Here is a 21,427-nt window from a genome sequence, read left to right on the forward strand (position 1 = left end):
ACGCCCTTGACTTGAGAACTGGCAGTAAATGTAAACTGTTTTTGTTCATAAGTGTACATTGTGTTACCTATATAAACGAATTTGAATTCAATGTTTGATTTAATTATTTCCTTGGTTGCAAGCGTATTAGCACTATAGGTATAGGTTTTACAAAAACCGAACGCTTAAAAAATATACCAAAACAGATTAAATTTGAAATCCACTTTCAATTTTAGCGTGCTCTAGAATGCATCAAATTTACAATAATTAATCACATTTCCGGCATATTACGCGTCGTCATATTCCAATAGGACAGGTCGATTTATATTCTTCCTCAAAAAGCTGTTGATAGGAGATCAAGTATTTTCATACATTAGCTAATAATATACTAATACAACGACCACTATTTAAGCCTTGACTTGTTCAGGTTATGTCAGAATATCCTTAAAACTTAAAAGTATGCAGCAAATCATCTGGGGATCATGTACACACAATCACACAACATATTATACAATATATAGGATATTACTTAATTAAATGTATTTAATTTTAGATTTTTAACGTATAGATATTATGAATATCATCTTTGACTACATATTTACTTAGTATATTTTTTTAGTTTCTATACTAGCTGTAGAAATACGAAAAAAATAAAATAATTATTGTTTCAGAATTATGAAGCTTTAAGTACCAATTACGACTAGTTTTTTTTAGAATAACGATAATTGTCTATGAAGTATTTATGCGAGTATCAGACATGAAAACAAAGCAAGCGTTACTTTTATGTGATTTAATTCTCAACTGAACAGATACATTTTCAATATGTTGACAAAATTAATTTGTTTTTAAAGCAAAAGGTTCAATTGAGTGCTTGCGAGTGCGTTGCCGGCCTTTTAAGACAGTTACACTCAGTTCTTGAAGGACCGTAAATCGAATTGATTGTTGAATAAATAGTTGGAAAAACAATAATTTCCCTAATTTTATATGACGGTTAAAATAACAACGAAAAATTGTTAAATCAACAAAACCTTCCATGAGCTTAATTGAACCAGACCTGTCTATGTGTATAAAACTGTAATTTCCCAAAATCACTAGAAAACTGTCTTTCACTAAACGTCTGTTTGTCACAAGTAATACACGCACTGTGTTACATGTTGCATTGCGTCACGCCTAACCAAGTGTGAAGAAAATGTTGTCGGACATAATTTACATGGATGTTTTACGAAAAGACAAAAAACTAATTTTGTTATCGGATTTGGTATGGGATTCTACTTGTTAGTGCACCGCCGTACCTCCCTCGGACAAGCACAAAAGATGCAGCGGCCGAGGACAATATACGAATCTTATCACCAACTTTGATTTTGTTCCCTTAGGAATAGAGACTCTTCGACTGCCAGGTATATTGTACTGTAATCCGATTGCTTTTCTCGTTCAACGTGTAAGTATCGAAAAACAGGGTGCAAATGGCAGCCTTAAAGGTACACTGCCCCAGGGACTTTTTAAATTTGTTTCAATTTTCTATTCATCAATTTTAATTACTTTTAATACTATGTAAGTTTTGTTAAATGCTACAAACTATCTAAAACATCATATATAACGTATGTTACATAGTTCGGATATCCAGGGTGTCATCATGGTCTATAATCTTCGTCAGTTCGATATAAGTTTTTGCTCTGTGAAAAATCAATAATATCCTCAAATGGCTTGGATATTATTTGAACATATTATTTTCTGTTATAAATAAAATAATATATAGTTTCCTTGTGTAACTTCGTCGCCTCGATTTCTCGAGGATTCCGTGACTATGGGATAACCTTGAAATTTTAATAAGATAAGAAACAGTTTAATAAAACAATAATTTAATCACTGCTCTGTAAGTCCGTCCGTAATTTTAATTTAAACTATAAAAATACAAAAAGACTCAAAAGATAAAATAGGACATTTTAAAAATATCTCATTAATCTAATTCACAATAACATAACAATAAGATAAAGAATCCGAGTGAAACGGGGTGAATGGCTGAAACTGAATTCACTTGCACTGATCTCGTGACGTCATAATTATCTCGAACTCGGTGGTTAAGCGTAAAATGTGTGGTTCATTTAATGCATTCAAAGAAGTAAGAGAAATATTAAATAGCAGTTAATGCAGCACGAGAAAAAATATTAAAGTACCCGAGCCGAGACGTTTATAATAACTCTTAGCTACACTCTCAAATACACTGACACCTACATATATTTACACATATTTACACATACATATCTTTTAAGACTTGTGTTTGATTAGTTGTAACACTAAACATGCACCATGAATAATTAAAACCGGCAACACAGAGAATATCTACTGTGGGGACTAGAGATAGGCGAATTTTGTCACATCCTATTTCTGTCATGAATAAATTTGTATTATTATACTTGCTTGATTATTAATTAGGGTGAGTTTTCAGCAAAGTAATTCATGAGTATGCTAGCCCAGCTTGCGTGACTGAAACAACAAATCACTATGACACAGACACCATTTGGAAAATACTTTTAGAAAGAGTATAAGACTCTCAACTCTGAAGTTGTGCAACTAACCCAGCCTTTATATCAATTTCTTGTGCGCAATTAACTCTTAAGTACAGACTCAAAAATCGAGATTATTGCCAAGAAATATAAGTATATGGAGCATAGGCATATGTCTGTCCCATGTCCTGATTGGGGGGTCACAGGACATGATACATCGTATAAATACACAATGCACGTATCCACCTGTTTCACGCATGACCAGCACGGGTGGTTCCCATAAACACGACAAATTAGCGATAACATTAAAGGGCGCGTGTGTGCGCTGATCCGAATGATTTTGGTAATAACACAGGTGGCCAAGGGTAAGTCACCACCTTTCTAATTTAAAAATATAATATTAACAATTTTAAGAAATTAAAACACATTTTAGTAAGTAAGTCTATTAATCATTATTTTAAGAGGTTTACAAGGAGAGTAAAGATACTTACACTGTGTAATTCTTAATGTTTTATTTTAGTCAGAAATATATTAGTAAATGACATATGACGTCATTGACACTGACAAGAGCTACACGACAGATGATGATGATGCTTTTGTTTCGTTTTTAAAAAAAATATAGAAATGTGTCGACGAAATACAAATAGTTTTCATTTTCTTTTTTACTTTAGACCAAACTAACTACTACAATCGATTACTCATTTTATCAAATTAATTCTAAATGTATGACACAAAAACGTATCCTTTATCAAACTGACCAGATCTTCCAATCGTGCAACTCATGTCTTCGCGTCTAAATGAAAAACGCATTTCTATGCATAATAATCATAATTACATATATATATTATAAACACGTGTTTTCTACATATGATTCTTTCAAGGAAATATAAATGGAATATTGTATCTTTTAATTACGCGTAAGCATACCGGCTGGAAAAATTTTATCATCAGAAGAATGAAAGTCAAGAAAAATATCAAATTGTACGTAGCAGCGAAATTCTACCACTCTATAGCAAGTAAACGATTTCATTTCATCAATAAAATAGCAGTGATTAAATTTATTTATAAAATATGGTTTAGACATACATATTAACTAATAATTTAACGGAAAATTGATATTAAGAAATCTTTGTTTAGGCTTAGAATATTTAATCTGTGGAATATGTACGCAAGAAGGATGCATGTATTCTGTCTATTATGTAGGTATAATATGTTAGAATATATAATTAAAAGATTTTAAATTTTTTCACACAACATAAGTTAATTTAAGTGTATATTTCACATCGTGAATGATAAATATATTTCACAACAGAAGTTATCAGTTCCTCCTAACCCGCAGTTTTTTTTTTAATTCTGAAAATAACTCCTTTCTAAATGAATCCAGTATATCTAGAAGACTAAACCCAGCGCATGTTCAACTAAGCCTGCAGACAACTTACAAACATTGTTGCTAAAGCGTTATTTCTCACGAAAATGTACTTGTATACTATATAATACTTGATATATATGGTATAGTATGATATAATATGTAACTTTTGACTTAACATAACGTAAAATAATATATGTATTACGCAATATATATTTTTTTATCACTATATCAAATTACAGGTATTTCTGTAACTGAATTTAACAGGAAAAATCTTTTAGAATATAATTGATAAGGCCAACAAAAATTTAATTCATTCATATCAAGTGTATTTAATTGAACCAAAACTGATTTAGCTGTAATGGATAACTTCAAAGTTTTTATAAAATATGACATAAAATAGTTTAAATAGAATTAAATAGTATGCTATACGTTAATTTAAAATCAAAATTAATTTATCCATAGAGGTGATACTATGTACACTTATTCAGTATTAAAAAAATCTAGGTCTAAATTTCAATTTACTACTATTTCCGAAATAAAGGGGCGTATAGCGGGTGAGAAGAACTGGCAATAAAAACCTTCACCACTGCTTTTAATCGCTAAATGTCTTGGTTTACCAGTTCTTGATTTTCATTAAATCAGAACTGGCCTATTTTATTTTTAACTTTTATGAATATTTTTAAGTTTTAATTTTGACTTACAAAGACAAAAGAGACTTTTTAATAGTCCTAATAATTTCACTTGACTAATTTCCTGAAAATCGAATCTCAGTGCTGTGCGCTACTGACTCTATAAAACGTTTGTTTTATTATTATTTTATTCGTTCTAATCTATCAAACAGTGCCACTCGCAGTACATAAAACAAGTTATTTCGCTCCATTAGTGATGCTTACTAGAGCATCCGACACTGCAATGTTGTTCCTAATAATACATAATATTTTCCAATTCGATATATAGGGACCTTCTCAATATGGCTAACAATGTCAATGTACAATTAAGTCAAATTGCCAAACTACAAGAGGTTGTTCTAACATACACACGTAAACAGCGTCGCACTGGTAATCTGAAAGTTATGGCCTTTCGGCCAGATTTAATTAGTAAGAAGGTGGTAAACCTTCTGTCAATAATAGACCCATCGTTTTTGTAAGTCTCAGGAATTTTGTTACATTACGAGTGTTACTCAACAAAAATTCCACGAAATGTAGTCCCTAAAATATTTATTTACTTAAGTATCTATTTCTTAGCAATTATTCTTATTTTATTATTTTTACTTACAATATACTTTTAGACAAGACTTCTTTACTTACATTGCAAATTTTTACTATTATTTATTTTTCTACTCTGTATTATTATTATTACATTATTTGTCTTTTTTTTTGCGACTGAGGCGCAAACTAGCTGCTGTAGTCTCTGGCAGAAAAACCAGCGATGTGGAATATACGAGCTCCTCCTCATAATGCTGAGTCAGGGCCAGTTACAACCATAACACACACGTATTACACACTTAAAACGGACCATGTTCTTTAGAAAAAAAAATTATTCCCTTTTATTTCTTTTTTTGATTATTATAATTTTGTGTGTTTCTGAGTGTGTATTTTCTTACTAATAAATGCTATGTCTATGTTAAATTCACAAAGAAAATACTTTTCAATGCACAAGCACGAACTTATTACAAAACTTACAAAACTCGACGTTTCATGCGATAATTAATAGTAATAAGTATTACCTAATTGCAAACGCAGGCTGCAATTTCCCCGTACAAGACTATGTAAAGTTAGTAATTCTTTTTTGGGAAAAGGGATACTCTTCTTTAATAAAATCCCAGAGGCTCTTTTATCTCTGCCTTTTAATAAATTTAAGAAATGTATTAAAGAAAAGCTGTGTAAAAAGGCTTACTATAAAGTTATTGATTATCTAGTTGATAAAAGGGCCTGGGACTAGTGCTGGGCAGGCTGCCTCTAATTAATTTGATATATTTGTTTTAAATATTGTTTGATGATTTGCTTTTTTAAAAGAGTACCGAAATTTTTTACGCCGGCTTTTTCTCTCGGCCTACACCCTCTGTCTTTGCCGATGAGTGGGGATGCCTACAGGTTTGAATTGATTGACGTGGAATAAGTGATACCTAGAAGATCTTATGTTCCAAAATAAACGTATTTTATTTTATTTTAAACTATTAAAACTCCAGTTATAAGTAGCTGAATTCGCAAATCTTTCTAGAAGCGAGCGTGATTTACTTAAAAACCTAAAGTATTAAATACCTTGATTTCTTCCCGATGGCCTAGGCCGTGAAGTTTCTCTATTCCCGTCCTCCATATGCCAAGAATATTCCATTTTAAACTCACATTAAAACATATTTTATGTCACATCTAAGACGCATACACAAACACACATTGCAAATTCAAGTCTTCAATTAATCAATTAAATTATTCTGATAATTAAATTACTGTACCTAATTGCAAATAATTATTAAAATGCTAAATTAGCAATAAATTAACAAAATCGACGGTGAAAAAATTAATGACACACAAAATGACAATGCAGACAAAAAAACAACTTCAATTTTGGAATCTGTTTGCTCAATACGTCCAAAGACAAGATAAACTTGAAACGCACTGATCAAACAACCCCTGCGCGAAAGAGATATCAAGTGTATTAGGGTGTATGAGGGAAGAAGACAGCCATATTTACTATCATTCGGTTTCAGCGGCGAATGCGGTTTTGAGGGAAATATTGACCAATAGGGGTTGGATTTATATTTAGTTGCTCTTTATATGAAAACCAGTTGTATTACAAATCATTAAAATCGATATTAGTTTGAAGACTTATTTTAGGGTGTTTTGTATGGGGTAAATGAAATCAGTGATTAGCCGTTTAACGTTTAGTAATCTATTTACTTTATTAAATATAGGGTCAGATTCTATGTTTATCTATCTATTGAAAATCATAAGGCCAAAATTTACATTAACAAGAAACTAAATTACACGAACTTTGCAACGTTTCTTTCATATTAAGCGATGTTTTTTTTAATATACTTTGTATTCAGATCAAATTAAATCATTTTAATCAATCAAAAAAAAATTAAATCATTGCAATTAGACCACCTAAAATGGCACTATTGAACGTTAAATAAAATATAAAGATGATTCTAGTTGCCTCTTCCTTCCTGGTAGTTTCGTGTGGAGAAGAATGAGAAAGAAAATCCACAATTACTCTTTTAAAATTTAACTAATAAAAGACAAACGAGCTGGTGGGTCAACTGATATCGCTGCCCATGAACACTCAATGCCAAAGGAATTGTTACGCTCTATTCTTGAAGCACCTTATAGTAGGCGAACGTAGGCCTATTACACGCTTCAACGTAACCAAAACTGCTGCACCATTCTCGATGCGATCGTGCGTGAAATGTGATATTGTCAGGTGTGTTGTGAGCTGTGACATACAGCTGGCGATTGATTTTAATAAAAACGGTTAAACAACGAATTTTAAGGATTATACGTAATGAAATAATAATACTGAAAAGCTCCCAGCCTATATGGGCCTTGGCCTAATAGCGCATCTGTTTCTGATGGACAAATAGGGCTAAGACAGATGTAATTTTTAGGGTCTAAGGCATTTCCACTCGTCTCGAGCCTTCGCAGTAACTGTTAATTGTGCACATAAAAACAGCTGTCACAGCCGTGATTCGTGATTCCCAGGGTTGAGTCGAGTCATAGTCCGTTGAAACTTCACCTGCATTACGACACCTTTAATAAACGTAAGTAAAGGTCTGTTTTCAGGTCTGGCCTCAGTATTTTTTGTATCCGTTTCATAATCATTTGTCAATCTAATAGGAAAGTATATGATCAGCCTCCTATGCCTAACCGACACCGTCGATTTCTTGGGTCTAAGAAAAGCTCACGATGTTTTCCTTCACCGTTCGAGCGAATGTTAAATACGCATATTAAAAGGATGGACAAAGGAAAATGGTCATTCCATTGGTTGACAGCCGTGATCTGAAAATATGATCCCAGGGTCGAGAGATACGGCTCTTATCACGAACTATTGTCTTTCTTACGAACATTTGTCGTATAGTCTCTGAGAAAAGATTTAGAAAATTTCACTTTAAGTGGGCTATCAAATATAATTGACGATACAAAGTATAGACTACCACAATACATTCGCGAGGTCAGGGAAGAAATTGTGCTCTTTAAACTGGCTTCTACCCGGGTCGGGTGTGATAAAAACAGAAAAGAAAAGACGATATTATATTTACAGGACTTTTTTGTAACAGCGCATTACAAAAATTGGGGTATATAGTAAATGCCTATCGCTTCAGACACTCTGATCTGATCTAGTGATATCCACTAAAACAACCTCGAGCAGCCAAGGCAACCGCATCAAACTGGCCTTCGGGTAGCTTTCCTAATCAGCACCAATCCTATTTACAGGCAGATACAGTCTCAAAAAGTTTTGTTTTCAAATCACTTACGCCCCTACCATTCAGCCATGTCAAATAAGTAATTTGAATAATTGCTATTTACGACAAGTAACTCCCCCATAATAATAGTAATTACACCGTGGGAAGTACGCGCTTTGACAGGTGCGTTCAGGCGGTGGTGTCCATCTGACTGCCGATTTTCGTACTGAATTTTTACCTTAATTTTTCTTCTCTTACTTCAGTCTCGGATTCTCATTCCTCCCAATGTGCCGGTCACCACAAGCTGCCCCGAGTTATTAGTACGTCTGCGTGATATATGCCGAAGAGTCATGCTGACGAAAGACCCGTCGTCACTTGTAATTGTTTAAGAATTAGTTAAGAGTTCGGTTTAAGAAGATCTATGATGAGTACAGATAATGTCATATACTGCTTACGTAAAATATTCGCAGGAACAACTGTCAAAAATCATCTATTTATGTAACACAATGTACACTTATGAACGTCAAAAAAAATATATATTAAATGCTTCTATAAACTTTACTGCCAGTTCCCAACACAAGGGTGTATAACAGAAGAGAAGATCTGCCAATAAACTCTCCGGCACTCTTTTTAATCGTCAGGCGAGATTAACATTTTGCACTTAATAATAATGGTATACACTGATCGACGGTATAAAAGGAAATTCAAAGACACAATTTCAATTTAGCAATTTTTTCAGGAGACTTGTTTCCAAATGGCATATTTAGCGTACATCTGTTAACATAACCGCAAAGTTATAAAATCAATTATAAGCTATGACGCGTAATAAGTTCTATTTTAATTGTAACATTACACCGTTGATAGCGCGGCGCCACACGACAGGATTTACGCGTTAGACAGACACGTGCATCATTGTGACATTCAAAAATCCTCTTTACAACTTGCTTTTCTCCGGATTCGTAAATAGCATTCATTTTCTGCGCCTACATGTAGCAAAATGTTTTACTGAGCGACATAACAATTTAAATTGTGTAGATTCAAGTTTTCTTTACATTGTATGTTACCTTAACTTATAATAAATGAGCATTATTTAAAAAACGAAACAAGAGGTATACTCTGTGTTTTTTATTTAAAGATAGTTGTAATGAATTAATAATATAATGTTGTCGTTTCGTTTTTTTGGTATTAAGGGTATTTCTTTTTAACTTTTGATTTTGCTGTGGCCCTTCAGGCAGAAACCGTTTAGTGGTATTTTGGTGTTTCCTGTACTATTAGTTTATGTATATTAAGCAATGATACATTTAAAAAATACTATGATTAAATTGTAGACCACGGTAACATACTAAAATCTAAAATCAACTATGTGTGTGACAAATATTACTTAACAACACAAAAATAGTGTATCACGAAACATCTGGACAATTATATAACTATAAACGTAAAGTTGTAAATAAGATAAGAACTATCATAAACATTAATTATTGGAAAGCTCAAGCCTCAAACTATACTACTATTTCACCATTATACCCAAAACTGTATTGATCGAGAATTTTCTTATTGAGCAAACTTTCCATGGTTACTCTAGGGTGAAATATGAACATTAAATTGTATCACTTGATGCCTGCGATATCGACTGCTTACGTAATAATAATTCTAAGATTCCCGCATAAGTTTATCTGACTAACTTTATAAAGAAGTCAGCCATTAATAAAAGGAAACTACAGCCTAGATTTAAAAAAAGTCTCATGGACACTAGCATTCTCCCATGCCTGTTCAACAAGAGCCAAACCTGGACTAAAAAAATTAAGTCAAAGTTAACTAGAGCAAAGAGAGCACTGAGCAATGGACTGGAGAATTCTGAGAATCAAAAAGAGTTACAACTTTATTATTATTATTAAGTGATCAGTCATCTGTGCCTCAAGACCAAGTTTTGGTTCTAAACCTAAGACTGAGTCAAGCAGAGTCAAGACTTAGAGTTGACTCTTGTTTGTCAATTCCATTAGTAATAATATATATTATATATACGTTAAGTCTCTAAAGAAACGAGACTTGGCTAAGTATACTTCAAATGTCAAAAACGTATTAGATTTAAGGTTTCGGTTCTACCCTAAGACATATCATTTTCTTCACGATGCTATCTCCTAGAACGAGTTAATATGTGGGATTAGACATTGCTACACAAGAAAGATTCACACATTTAACCTACTTGTGTGCCTAAAAGTAGGCCATGCAACAAATTAGTTCCTTACTAATTAAAACTATGTACCAGCCATAGTCTTAGGGTTTTCTAGGGAAAGTGCATTTGACTCACGTATTATTGAAGTATGCCACGAGTCATAGTTCGTTGAAACTTCACCCGCAATACGGCACGTCTTTAATAAACGGGAGTAAGTAAAAATAAAATAAAATTTAAATTATTGACGCTACAATCTTGTTAGCCTCAGACCCTTAGTTTTTTGTATCCGTTTCATAATCATTTGTCAATCTAATAGGCAAGTATATGATCAGCCTCCTGTGCCTGACACATTCCGTCGACTTTTGTGTCTAAGAAAAGCCGGATTCTTTCGAAATCCTTCACCGTTCGAGCGAATGTTAAATACGCACATTAAAAGTAGTCCATTGGTGCACAGCCGGGGATCTAACCTCGCACGCTGACGCCACTGGGAAACTGCTGCTGAGTACAGATTACTTTAGGATTTTCGAAGGATTTGACAGAATTAATTTAATCAATGCCGCTTAGGACTCTCGATGTAAAATAAGTTTTAATTGCTTCGAAGGAAGGTTAAGGCAGGAAAAGACTTATTTCCTCTAAAATTACATCTATGATATTACATAGAACAGGTCGCAAACAGGCAAGAGAGGAGGAAGGACCTCATCTGAACAGCTCATCCGATCCTTCTCCATGTTAAATGCGATAGAAAATGCAGAGATCCAACATCTCAACGACAGCTTTTTACGCCGGCTTTTTCTTTCGGCCTACAGTCTACAACCTCTGTCTTCTTTGCCGATGAGTAGGGATGCCAAACGATTCGAATTTAATCACGTGGAATAAGTGATACCATGATGATCTTATGTTCCAAAATAAACGTATTTCTTTTTCAAAGCTTGGAATTGTTTTACTACATTTTAACTAAACCCTCCCCTACATAAGAATAATTTATTAATTAATAATAAAATTTTTGGCAAATTTGTATTTTAAAATCCCTATTGCTATGCGTCAAGCGTTTTATAATTTCGAATATTGCAGTTGTTTATTTTGATATAAAGCCTTTTCAAGGCTGTATATTATTGATCCAACAAGCCGAAGGGCGTGGCCACCGTAAACACTTGACCAATCAGAGCGTCGCGTGCCAATTAAGTTTATGTCAATTTTGACATATTAAAGCGTCTAAGTTAGTCTAGGTTGCTACCGTGGCGATGTTTGGACTTTTAAAATACTAGGACACGTTTTTGTGTCGTCTTTATGTCAGCCTGGGTCAGTCAAAATTCTTCGTTCCCAAATTTCGAAATCTATATAAATTGAATAACAAAATATGTTGATAGAGATAATTCGAAAAAATTAAGTTTAACTTAAGTAGTACTTAGGTTTTTATTTCGGAAAAGCAAAAAATATGGGGTCACATATCAAAATATTCCATATATATATGTAGCTTCAAAAAAGCTAAGTAAGAAAAACATTAAAGCGAAATGAATATCTACGATTGCACCCTTATATAAAATTAAAGATGTATATATTATACTAGCTGCCCCCGCAATCATGGGTTCTATGTGTAAATTATTGCAGCAAATTACTTTTTTCTTTTCAGTTTTGACAGGTATTTAAAGTGGGTTTAATTATATTTCAATTTCTCATTGAACAAGGTCGTTGTTTGCTCATTAAATAAGAGCCGAACGTCGCGTCTGTACGCCATTCTCAACTCGTTGTTTACACGTCATCTCGAAAAAAGAACTCATAAATGCATGATGCGGGGATGTGAGAAATATACCAGTCGTTGAAGGAATAGTTCTAGCAGCCGTCTTACTTTCCAATCGAAAACATGACCTCACCATGCCTAGTGCTTCTTAATCTCTCTGTCATCAGTCGGTAGCTCATGTCTGAACATCGTGGTCAGGAACGAAACATCTGGAGCGGACAATTTGGTTCCACCGGATTCCGTCCAACGCCTCTCTTATGACAGTGTAGGACAAAGTTAAAAACGCCTCTCTTATGAAAGTAAGGATGATGAATCTTTATCGGTCTATCTGGGGAACGGCCACGTGATCTTTTGCCTTCTTGTTACCAACCGCGAACAGTTTCTCCAAGTTCTCATCGCCTCTGCGTATTGTAGCTTCTAGTAATTCATAAATACCTAGCCTATCGGATATCGCACGAAGACGTGAAACTAGTTATTTTAATCAATTCTAAAAATCAAACCATGAAATCAATTCGACGGCCTTGACATTTAAATGATTAAATAAATCTTTTCAGATAAATTGTATCCAAATAAAAGTGATTTTATTTTACAGGTTCTACGTTTGGACGGTATTAATTTTAAGAAAAAAATTCCTAAAATGTGCACTTTAATAATGCATAAACACTTTTTTGATACACGACTTACTTCTCTTTAATCGATCAACTAAACATGGACTTCCATTTGAGACACAATCCCGTCACACGAAACACTTACTTATCAGTCTTTAGTATGCTAGATCGCACTGTTCCATGATGTCTCAGTGGAGAAAAATCTTTTTTGGTGTTAGACATGCCAGTTACGCGTTTTTCTTTGGCTCACTTCGGAAAAAACAATCGGAGCCGAAGTTCAAATGCACGACCACTATGTTAAGAACGCTAAGCCATTAGGCTAACACCTATATATTCTTATATGGCTTTCCAAAACATTATTTATGTTTTAGTTTTTAATTGTATGTATGTCATACATATGTAACCAACTGCTTATTATGCAAACAATGCTTGTCAATCAAATGTCAAACTTGAAATTGTGTTCGGAATTTAAATTTAAAGTAATAGAATAAAATCTGGTTTCAGTCCTGATTACCAACTGATTTGTGACTTTCCAACCTTTTTTTTTTTTTTTTTTTTTTTTTTTTTTTTTTTATGAGGTGGAAATGCACTTCTGCAGGCCCGCATCAAGAAACGAACTTAACGCGGGGACTGTGGGGCTGGATCTACACTCAAAACCCTCTGCTATTCAGAGGGGTAGCGAGACCCTACCCACTAAAACCACCTCAGCCCATCACACGCCCTTAAGATGGGCCCTCGGGGTTCGCTAGGCATTCTACCCAAGGGACCCGGGCTTATATCCGACATAGAGAGCTAATCATGACCTGCGGTTCCGGGCTACTCGAGGTCGAGCCCCCAACCTTGAACTATCGGTCCTTCTACAGGCATCCCCAGACCTCTCCCTCAGTCGCTCAGCTGCCTCCTTCTGCAGCATTACATGCTCACAGAAGGAGACCATTGCACTCCAGGCCTCCTCGCTCCCTAGCATTGCTATTATAATACCCGGTAAAGTGAGGTCCGCCCCTATAACCGATACCAGGTCATGACGCTCCCTTGTCCAGGTGACACACTCAGCCACAGTATGCTCCGCCGTGTCATTTGGAGCGCCGCAGTGGTGGCACAACGGATGTATCTCCCTTCTAGGCACCTTATGAAGATACCGACCAAAGCATCCATGCCCAGACAATATCTGCGATAGCCGAAACGTCACAGCACCCCAATGTCTATTCACCCAGTCTTTTAGGACTGGGCGGATTGCCCCTACCGTCAATGCACCAGCGCGGGGCGTAGCAAGATCGTCAGACCAGTGACTTTCCAACCTTAACTGGACATGTGTGACCTGACTCCTAGTGTCAGTCTGACAGTCCCAGAAGGTTCTCAAGTGCATCACCAGGAAATACTACGAAAGACGCCGAATTGTGTGTGTCTACAATGTATCTTTAAATGTTTGAAATGACACAAATATTCAGAATTTTTTGTGGATATATATTGGTCATAAAAAGCCACAAATGAAGGCTAGTTGCACCAACAACCCAGTGACAGACTTTAATCCATATTTTATCTAAACACAGGTGTTCGGGTGTTCCACACGAATTTGAACCTTAATTCAACACCATAATATCGCACTTCCCATGAAATTAAGTACAATAGGTGTTTTTCTATTGTTAAACATGGGAAATTCTTAGGTAAGTTTTCCTTTGTCTGTCGTGACACTATTTTTTATATTTGCCTTTTGATATTTCCAATGTTATGTATAGTTGATACTTGAATTGCAGTTTCGTCTGTATAAAAGTCTAATTACAAAATGATGTTATTAAACAGGCATTCAAAATCAGACTCACTTGATGTTAAATGCCTACAAGTAGGTTGCCGGCCTTTTAAAAATTTTCACGCTCTTTTCTTTTGCAACTAAAAAAACTAATCGCATTGTTTCAACTTAAGAAAGTCTTAGAGAGAGATTACAGAGATTTTTAATTTGAATGTGAAATTATTATTTAATGACAAAAAAAATTGACATGTGTACGTAAAAAAATTTAAAGTTTTTGTAATTCCTTAATTTAAACAGTATTAAGTACTTAAGGATTCGGTAATTATGCGGATTTTTGCAAATATTTTATTCTAGACTCATAAAGTTAATAATAAACTAAGTACCCACAAATTTAAAAAATATTACTTCTTTCAATTCATTTAAATTTAAGCTATGTGAATATTTTAGATAAAATTACTTTTAAATTCATTTCTTATAATTATTTTTAATTCATATTTCTTTGGTTACTTTTAAGTTTATTTGTATATACGGCTATCTTATCATGGTGATTATTTTAAGAACAACTACAATGTTATGTTAATATAAAGTATTATTGTCATATAAGTGACATTTTTGTAATTTTTGAGAAATAAAGAATTTAAAAAAATGGAATGTCGGCGCAGTCGGCAAGACTTATTATTTTTGTTGTCTTTAAAATCTATACGAATGGCTTATACCTCTACAATACCATATTGTAAAGCCTGCCTGTGGCATATGCCACAAGATACTTAAATAATATATTTCCACGTGCCTCCTACGAACACGAATTACGCAGGTAATTCGCTAATGTTTCGGGATTTTTTTAACAATGACACTAATAAAGAGGATGTTAATATTTTTCACCTCCACAAAGAGGATGTAAGGAAAAATTTTAAGAGACAGAAAGACTTTGACGGTAACAATTTTTTAAATTTTTTTTCTTTGAAATATTAAGTATTAATTGTCGTTTATTAAATGTTATATTATAGTTTTCTTTTTGTCTAGTGTACTTATTAATGCTTTCTGTTTCATATGTTATATAGTTTATCTACTACCTAATCTGTTTTGGCTAATTATATTTCAAAGTGTTTTATTTTATAATAAGTATGTATGTTAGCTGTAAGATTACTACTAAATAAATATAACTATAATTATATTAAATTTTACGTTTTATTAAAAGACAAAAAATAGGGTCTGTTAAGGAAACCATTTACTTATGTATAAACCATAAAAATATATGTGATGAAAAAGAGTATGAAATGTTACTGTTGCTGTTGAAATGAAAGACTGGGTTGGATATTAAGCTAAAGTTTTTATGTTCTGTATTTGTTTAATGGTAATTTTGCAAATGTCACTCCTACTGGCATATACTGTCAGTGCCCACTGAAAATGTGTGTTGCCGGTGTCTTTGAGTAGAGTTGGCCCACTTTTAGTTAAAGTAATTTTGTTTTCATACATTTGTTGTTGGTTAAAGAATTTATTTGATTAATATACTTTAACGGGGCGCTACAACCGCTAAGTTAAGATAAGACATTGGTCATCGAAGATTCGAACGGCTCATCGTTGAGTACAGTCAAGTGGAAGGAGCTGGCGCAAATAAGGATATAGGTGACAAATGTATGTTTAAAGAAACTATAACATATTGAATAAACCAACGCTTGAACTGAGCTATGCGATCATTCCACATAGCGGTAACAAATTTAGGTCAAATGGCCATAGGAAATACAAATTTTGTAAGACGTGAGTCATTTGAAAGCTGTCTCAGTTTTAATGCAATATAAATTTAATCCAAAAAGGATTTTTCCTCAAAATCTTACAAACGAAATTATGTTTTAGTTACCAGTTCTGAGTTTAATTTGAACTGAAACATGAATAATAACATGATTAATAATAATTCCGTTTCGACTAACACAAACAGGTAACATTTTTTGTGTGTTCGTACCGAGAGGTAAGTACTGTTTTATAAAATTATTTATTACCACTTCGTTGTACACTGCAATATAATACAATTGACATAATAAAATGAAAAGGAGGGTAACTGGCGGTCTTATCGCTTCCGAGCGATATCTTCCAGGCAACCGATGTGAGAAAAAAAAATATTATAAATGATCATGAAACAGATTTCTGAATCATGATCATTTATCAGTCTAATAGGAAAATAGGGGATCATGTGGCTTTTGGGTCGAAGACATGTCGGTTTCCTCACGATGTTGTCCATCACCGTTCGAGCGAATGTTAAATGCGCACACGAATACAGAAGTGATAACGTAATACAATTCCGCGTTATTTATTCAATTGACATTTGGACACATAGGAAGAGAAATTTTGTAGAAATATCTAAAATTATGCTAACAAGACTAGTGACCCGTCCCGGCTTCGCACGGGTGGACAATTTTTTTAATTTTTGTATATTGATATGTTCTTTAATATTGTCGAAGATTTTTTTTGTAATCGTTTTCGCAGCGCATGCGATGAAATAATGTAACATTTGTTACTCTTGCTACGTGGCTAATCCAGCACTGGGTAAAATTATTGTAGTTTTAGAAGGATACCTTATTTTTTTTCTGACAATTAATATAGCCGGTGATAATGTAGCATTCAAATTGTAAAAGAAATGAAATCGGCCCAGTACTTAAGCTAATTCGTTACAAACATACTTACATATAAATCTTTCTATTTATAATATTAGTATTGATATAGATCAAGCTGTTCTTTAGACAGCAGTAGAAAGCAAGCGACGCTGGTGCGGGTCACTCGAAGGGTCAAAGGTCTAAGGGCTTGAGAAGCATGTCAAGGGATGTACTTGGCTAACTATATGATAGGAACACAATGACACTAACAGACCAGCAGATAATACGGCTATCCGCCGTTTATTATCTGTCCAATAGGGCTAGCACTGAACAAATATTCTTCAATTGAAAAGAAATTGTATTTACTCATTAACGTGTTCGCTGTTGTTTCTATCCAAACATTTGTTTTTATTTTACTTGGTTTGGACTGGACGTATTATTAATACTAAGGGTATTGTATTATTTCATTCAAAAATTTACGTTTTAATTAGTAAGTTTTAATTTGTTCTCGAGGTCACAATACTTCGATTATGGATAACGAGCCGAAACGAATGCATTTTACAGTATCAAATGTTTTAATTTTAAACAGCAGGTGGCAACCCTAGCGTCAGCTGAACGATTTGATTTGAGTACAATTGATATTGTGAATGCGAACTCCGATACACTGAATAACTCAAGGTTCAAAGATATTTTTAACTGCCTTTTTAGGAAGGAATTAACAAAATCTGACATGACAGAGCCTTATCACCTAACATATAAATGCAAACATCTCTGTGCTTGACCTATGGCGAAACAAACGGTAATACTACCTATAACGCGTTTTCGTATAACGCGATTTCCGCACCCCATATAACGCAAGAAAATACTGTAGTAATTTATAATAATTTGTCAAGTCTATAATAAGTCTCAATTGTGTTGTTTTAATTTTAATTGAATGTTAATATTAAATTCGCCTAGTTTTTGAATGATTCACAAAAATTGTTTTACAAAAATACTCCTACAACGGTTTCCTATAATGCGACCCGGGTCTACCGGGTATACCGGATTACTTATACGTATACACAATTTTAAGGTACATATTGGTCGTATGAGGCATGCTTTTATCCTTAACTATATAAATTTGATTAACTTGTTATAGGTATGGTACAAAGGTTAGTCTTGTTAATACATAATTTTGGAAATTATATACCGATTGTCCTGCCTCTTTCCATTATAGTGTAAATGTCGCAGTAAAGTAGTTAAATCAGAGAGTTAATTAAAAATCGAATTTGCTAGCATTTTGATTTAAATAAAGCAGCGTCGAGAATGTTTATGTTCTGACAGAAATCTAGCGTGTTGATTAATAATGTATTTAACAAGATGGCGGTCACAGTAACAGCTGATTACATGTAGAGTCTTTCCTCAGGCAAACGATCGTCACACAACAAGTGTGAGTGGTTTTTTGTTTCAAATTGTGGTCTTTGGTGAAATTGTAAACATGGTGTCGACTTAGCCATTATTATTTCGGTCTGACGGTAGAGAACTGAGAGCTTGAAAATTCCGTGTTCTGTTTTATTGTAAATGGTTAGGTTTGAGTAGCTTAGGTGAGGTAAGAAACTTGTCTTGTCTTCTTGCCTAGGAACGTTTAGGAAACTCGTTAAACGTTTCGTTCTGTCACTTGTCTGACAGAACTTTAGCGACTTGATTTAATATCGATATTTTATAAACTGTCCAGAAATTTAATGAACTGTCTGATTTAACTACTTAACTGCGACATAAATACAATATGAGAGAAAAAGACAGAAGTAAACAGAAGTTAATATGAGTAACTCGTTATCCTCATACTGTGAATCTAACTTCCTTAGCTATAAATGAATGTTATGTCCTTATTACTGACCTTATAAATAAACGTGACAAAACATTTAAAGTATTTTAGGCCAGGTATAAAGCCCTGATAAATTCAGAATTGCGAAATAGCGTACAATTACTAGTTTACAATTATTGTCTATGATCTGTCTATAAAAAAATTGTAAAATGAACATTTACAAAACAATGGGATGTTTAAACTATGACTCATGTTATAGTACATTTAACCTACAGTTGGTAAACTATGACGCAACGTCACCGTAAGCGCAAACAAAAACAGATAAAAGTTCATTTGTGCTTTTTTAAAATGTCGGGGACATCTTAATAAAATAATCAATTAGATTAATTATTCGTATAGTAAATGTAAACTTTAATGTTTATAAACCATTCTGTCAAATTATGAACGTAAGTTTAGTTACATTGTCATATAAAGCAATGATTAACACACATGAAACGTTATAATTTCACATAAAATACATAAATTTTACAATAAAGAGAATTTTAGTTCTTACTAATTTAAACAAATTAATTACGTTAGTGTAAGTGAATTACGGAGAGAAATTGTTTACATATAATATTTTTCAATAAATTATCAAAATTTATAATTTAAAAATAATACTCAAATATGTACTATAATATTACAGTCACACTACTAAGCTGTAAGCGAACCCACGTAAGTGATCTGTTTAAAAATACCGCAAATTTACGATAATTAACATGCGTTTGTAAGTTGAATAACTGTTTCATGTTTGTTAACTGTACTCTTGGTTCTTGTCAAAACATGACAGAATTTAATAATTTCACGAATTTTATTTGCAGATTTTAGAATAATCTCTGTGCTTATAGTGCTTAGACAATATTTTTGATATGTGAAACTTGAAAGTTTTACTACAATATTTAAATTGTAAAATTCAAATTTTCGGATGTCATCTTTGGATTACGCAAAAAATAGAATGGGAAGGAAAGTTCAAAACCTTTTATAATACTAATTAAAAGATCGCTACATCTTGAATAAATACTCATAACAACGTTTTGACATTACCTACTTTTAAGTTCTTTCGAGATCCTTACCAAAACGAAGCAAAAATAATATTGAACTTCCGAGACATAGCGTATAAAGTCTTGAATTATATGTCTATGTCTATGAATTACAATGTCATCGTTGCGTTCAAAATAAATCCACCTCTATTTGTCATCCTATTCAATAAGACGATATCAATAGACGACGTCTTTTTGACGAACATTAATGTTACCTTTTGTTAGTTAACAAAGTATCGTATATAACTATTTAGCCTGAAATACTAATCGGGTCATGTATATCTCTAACATCTACTTCTCTTATCTTAAATTATGAAGTGCTGATGGAAATATCAGCACCAATTTAGCCAAGTAGTCTCTTCCTTTCGAAACACCATCTGACAGTTACGTTACTTTTGATTATATTTACTTTCAAATAGATATACCCATTCTTAGATAGTTTACGTATTTTTACCGTTCTTGAATTTGGGGTACACATAAAACATGCCGGTTATCTCACGATGTTAATAATTAAAGAGAAATTAATTGTACTGAGTTTCATAACACAGGTGTTTGAACGTTTAGGACAGAAAATGGCACACCTGACTACTAAGCCAACACAAATCATTTGGTACATACAATACATGGTAAATACGGAAGGTTTGAAAGTATTAGTTTTAATAACTAGTTTGTTAGAAAGTGGGACGAGTTTTCTACAATTTTTTTATTGATAATATTTAAACTAAAATATGAATAATACTCACTCAGAGGCTCAAGATCTGAAATTACATCCATGTTTTAAACTTCTTTTTCACTTTAAATGGATGTTTTAATTTGTCATCCATTTCTGTATTTTGTCACTTCACCATTGCACATATTAGACAATTAAAAACACATTGAAACAGATATAATCAAACAATCACTTCACAATGTCCTAAAAGATTTTAAACTGGTTTCACTCATGGATTAATAAGTATACAACTTTTGTGAGAATTTCACCATATTACATTAAGCGCTTAAATGTTTTTAAAACTTATTTTTGTTTATTTAATGTTGTTATCAAGAATATTCTTCATAAGTTCTCAGCGAAAACACAGGCGCACGTCATCCGTACAAACAGGTTTTGTTTTTTCTCCGTACTATTGTACCACGTGATCGATTCGTGCTGTTTAGTGAATCTGCGTGTCGCTAGATGGCAGTAAATACAATACATTTAAGTTCAACTTTGAGTAACGCAATATTTTCAAAATCTTAGTTTGCTAAGAACTATGAACTTTTTATTATTTTCATGGCAAAGAATTTTGTTTTTTGAAACAAAGCTTTATTTCAACTAAGCATTTTATATACTAGTGATTATATATTAATAACATTAATTATATATATATATATACGTATAAAATATATATATATATATATGTATATATATATTATATATATATATATATATATATATACAA

General features: G+C 33.1%; 1 protein-coding gene across 2 annotated transcripts in view; it reads right to left on the reverse strand.

The window, feature by feature from the left end:
• Positions 1-21,075, reverse strand: part of LOC110998233 — a 36,471-nt gene extending 15,396 nt beyond the window's left edge. For both annotated transcript variants that reach the window (XM_022266766.2, XM_022266765.2), the window contains exon 1: positions 20,735-21,075. In XM_022266766.2, the coding sequence (XP_022122458.2) occupies positions 20,735-20,765 (31 nt within the window). In that variant the 5' untranslated portion in view covers positions 20,766-21,075. The remainder of the gene's footprint in view (positions 1-20,734) is intronic.
• Positions 21,076-21,427: the final 352 nt, after the last annotated feature.

The sequence above is a fragment of the Pieris rapae genome, chromosome 15, assembly GCF_905147795.1.
Source record: "Pieris rapae chromosome 15, ilPieRapa1.1, whole genome shotgun sequence".
Taxonomy (NCBI): Eukaryota; Metazoa; Arthropoda; class Insecta; order Lepidoptera; family Pieridae; genus Pieris; species Pieris rapae.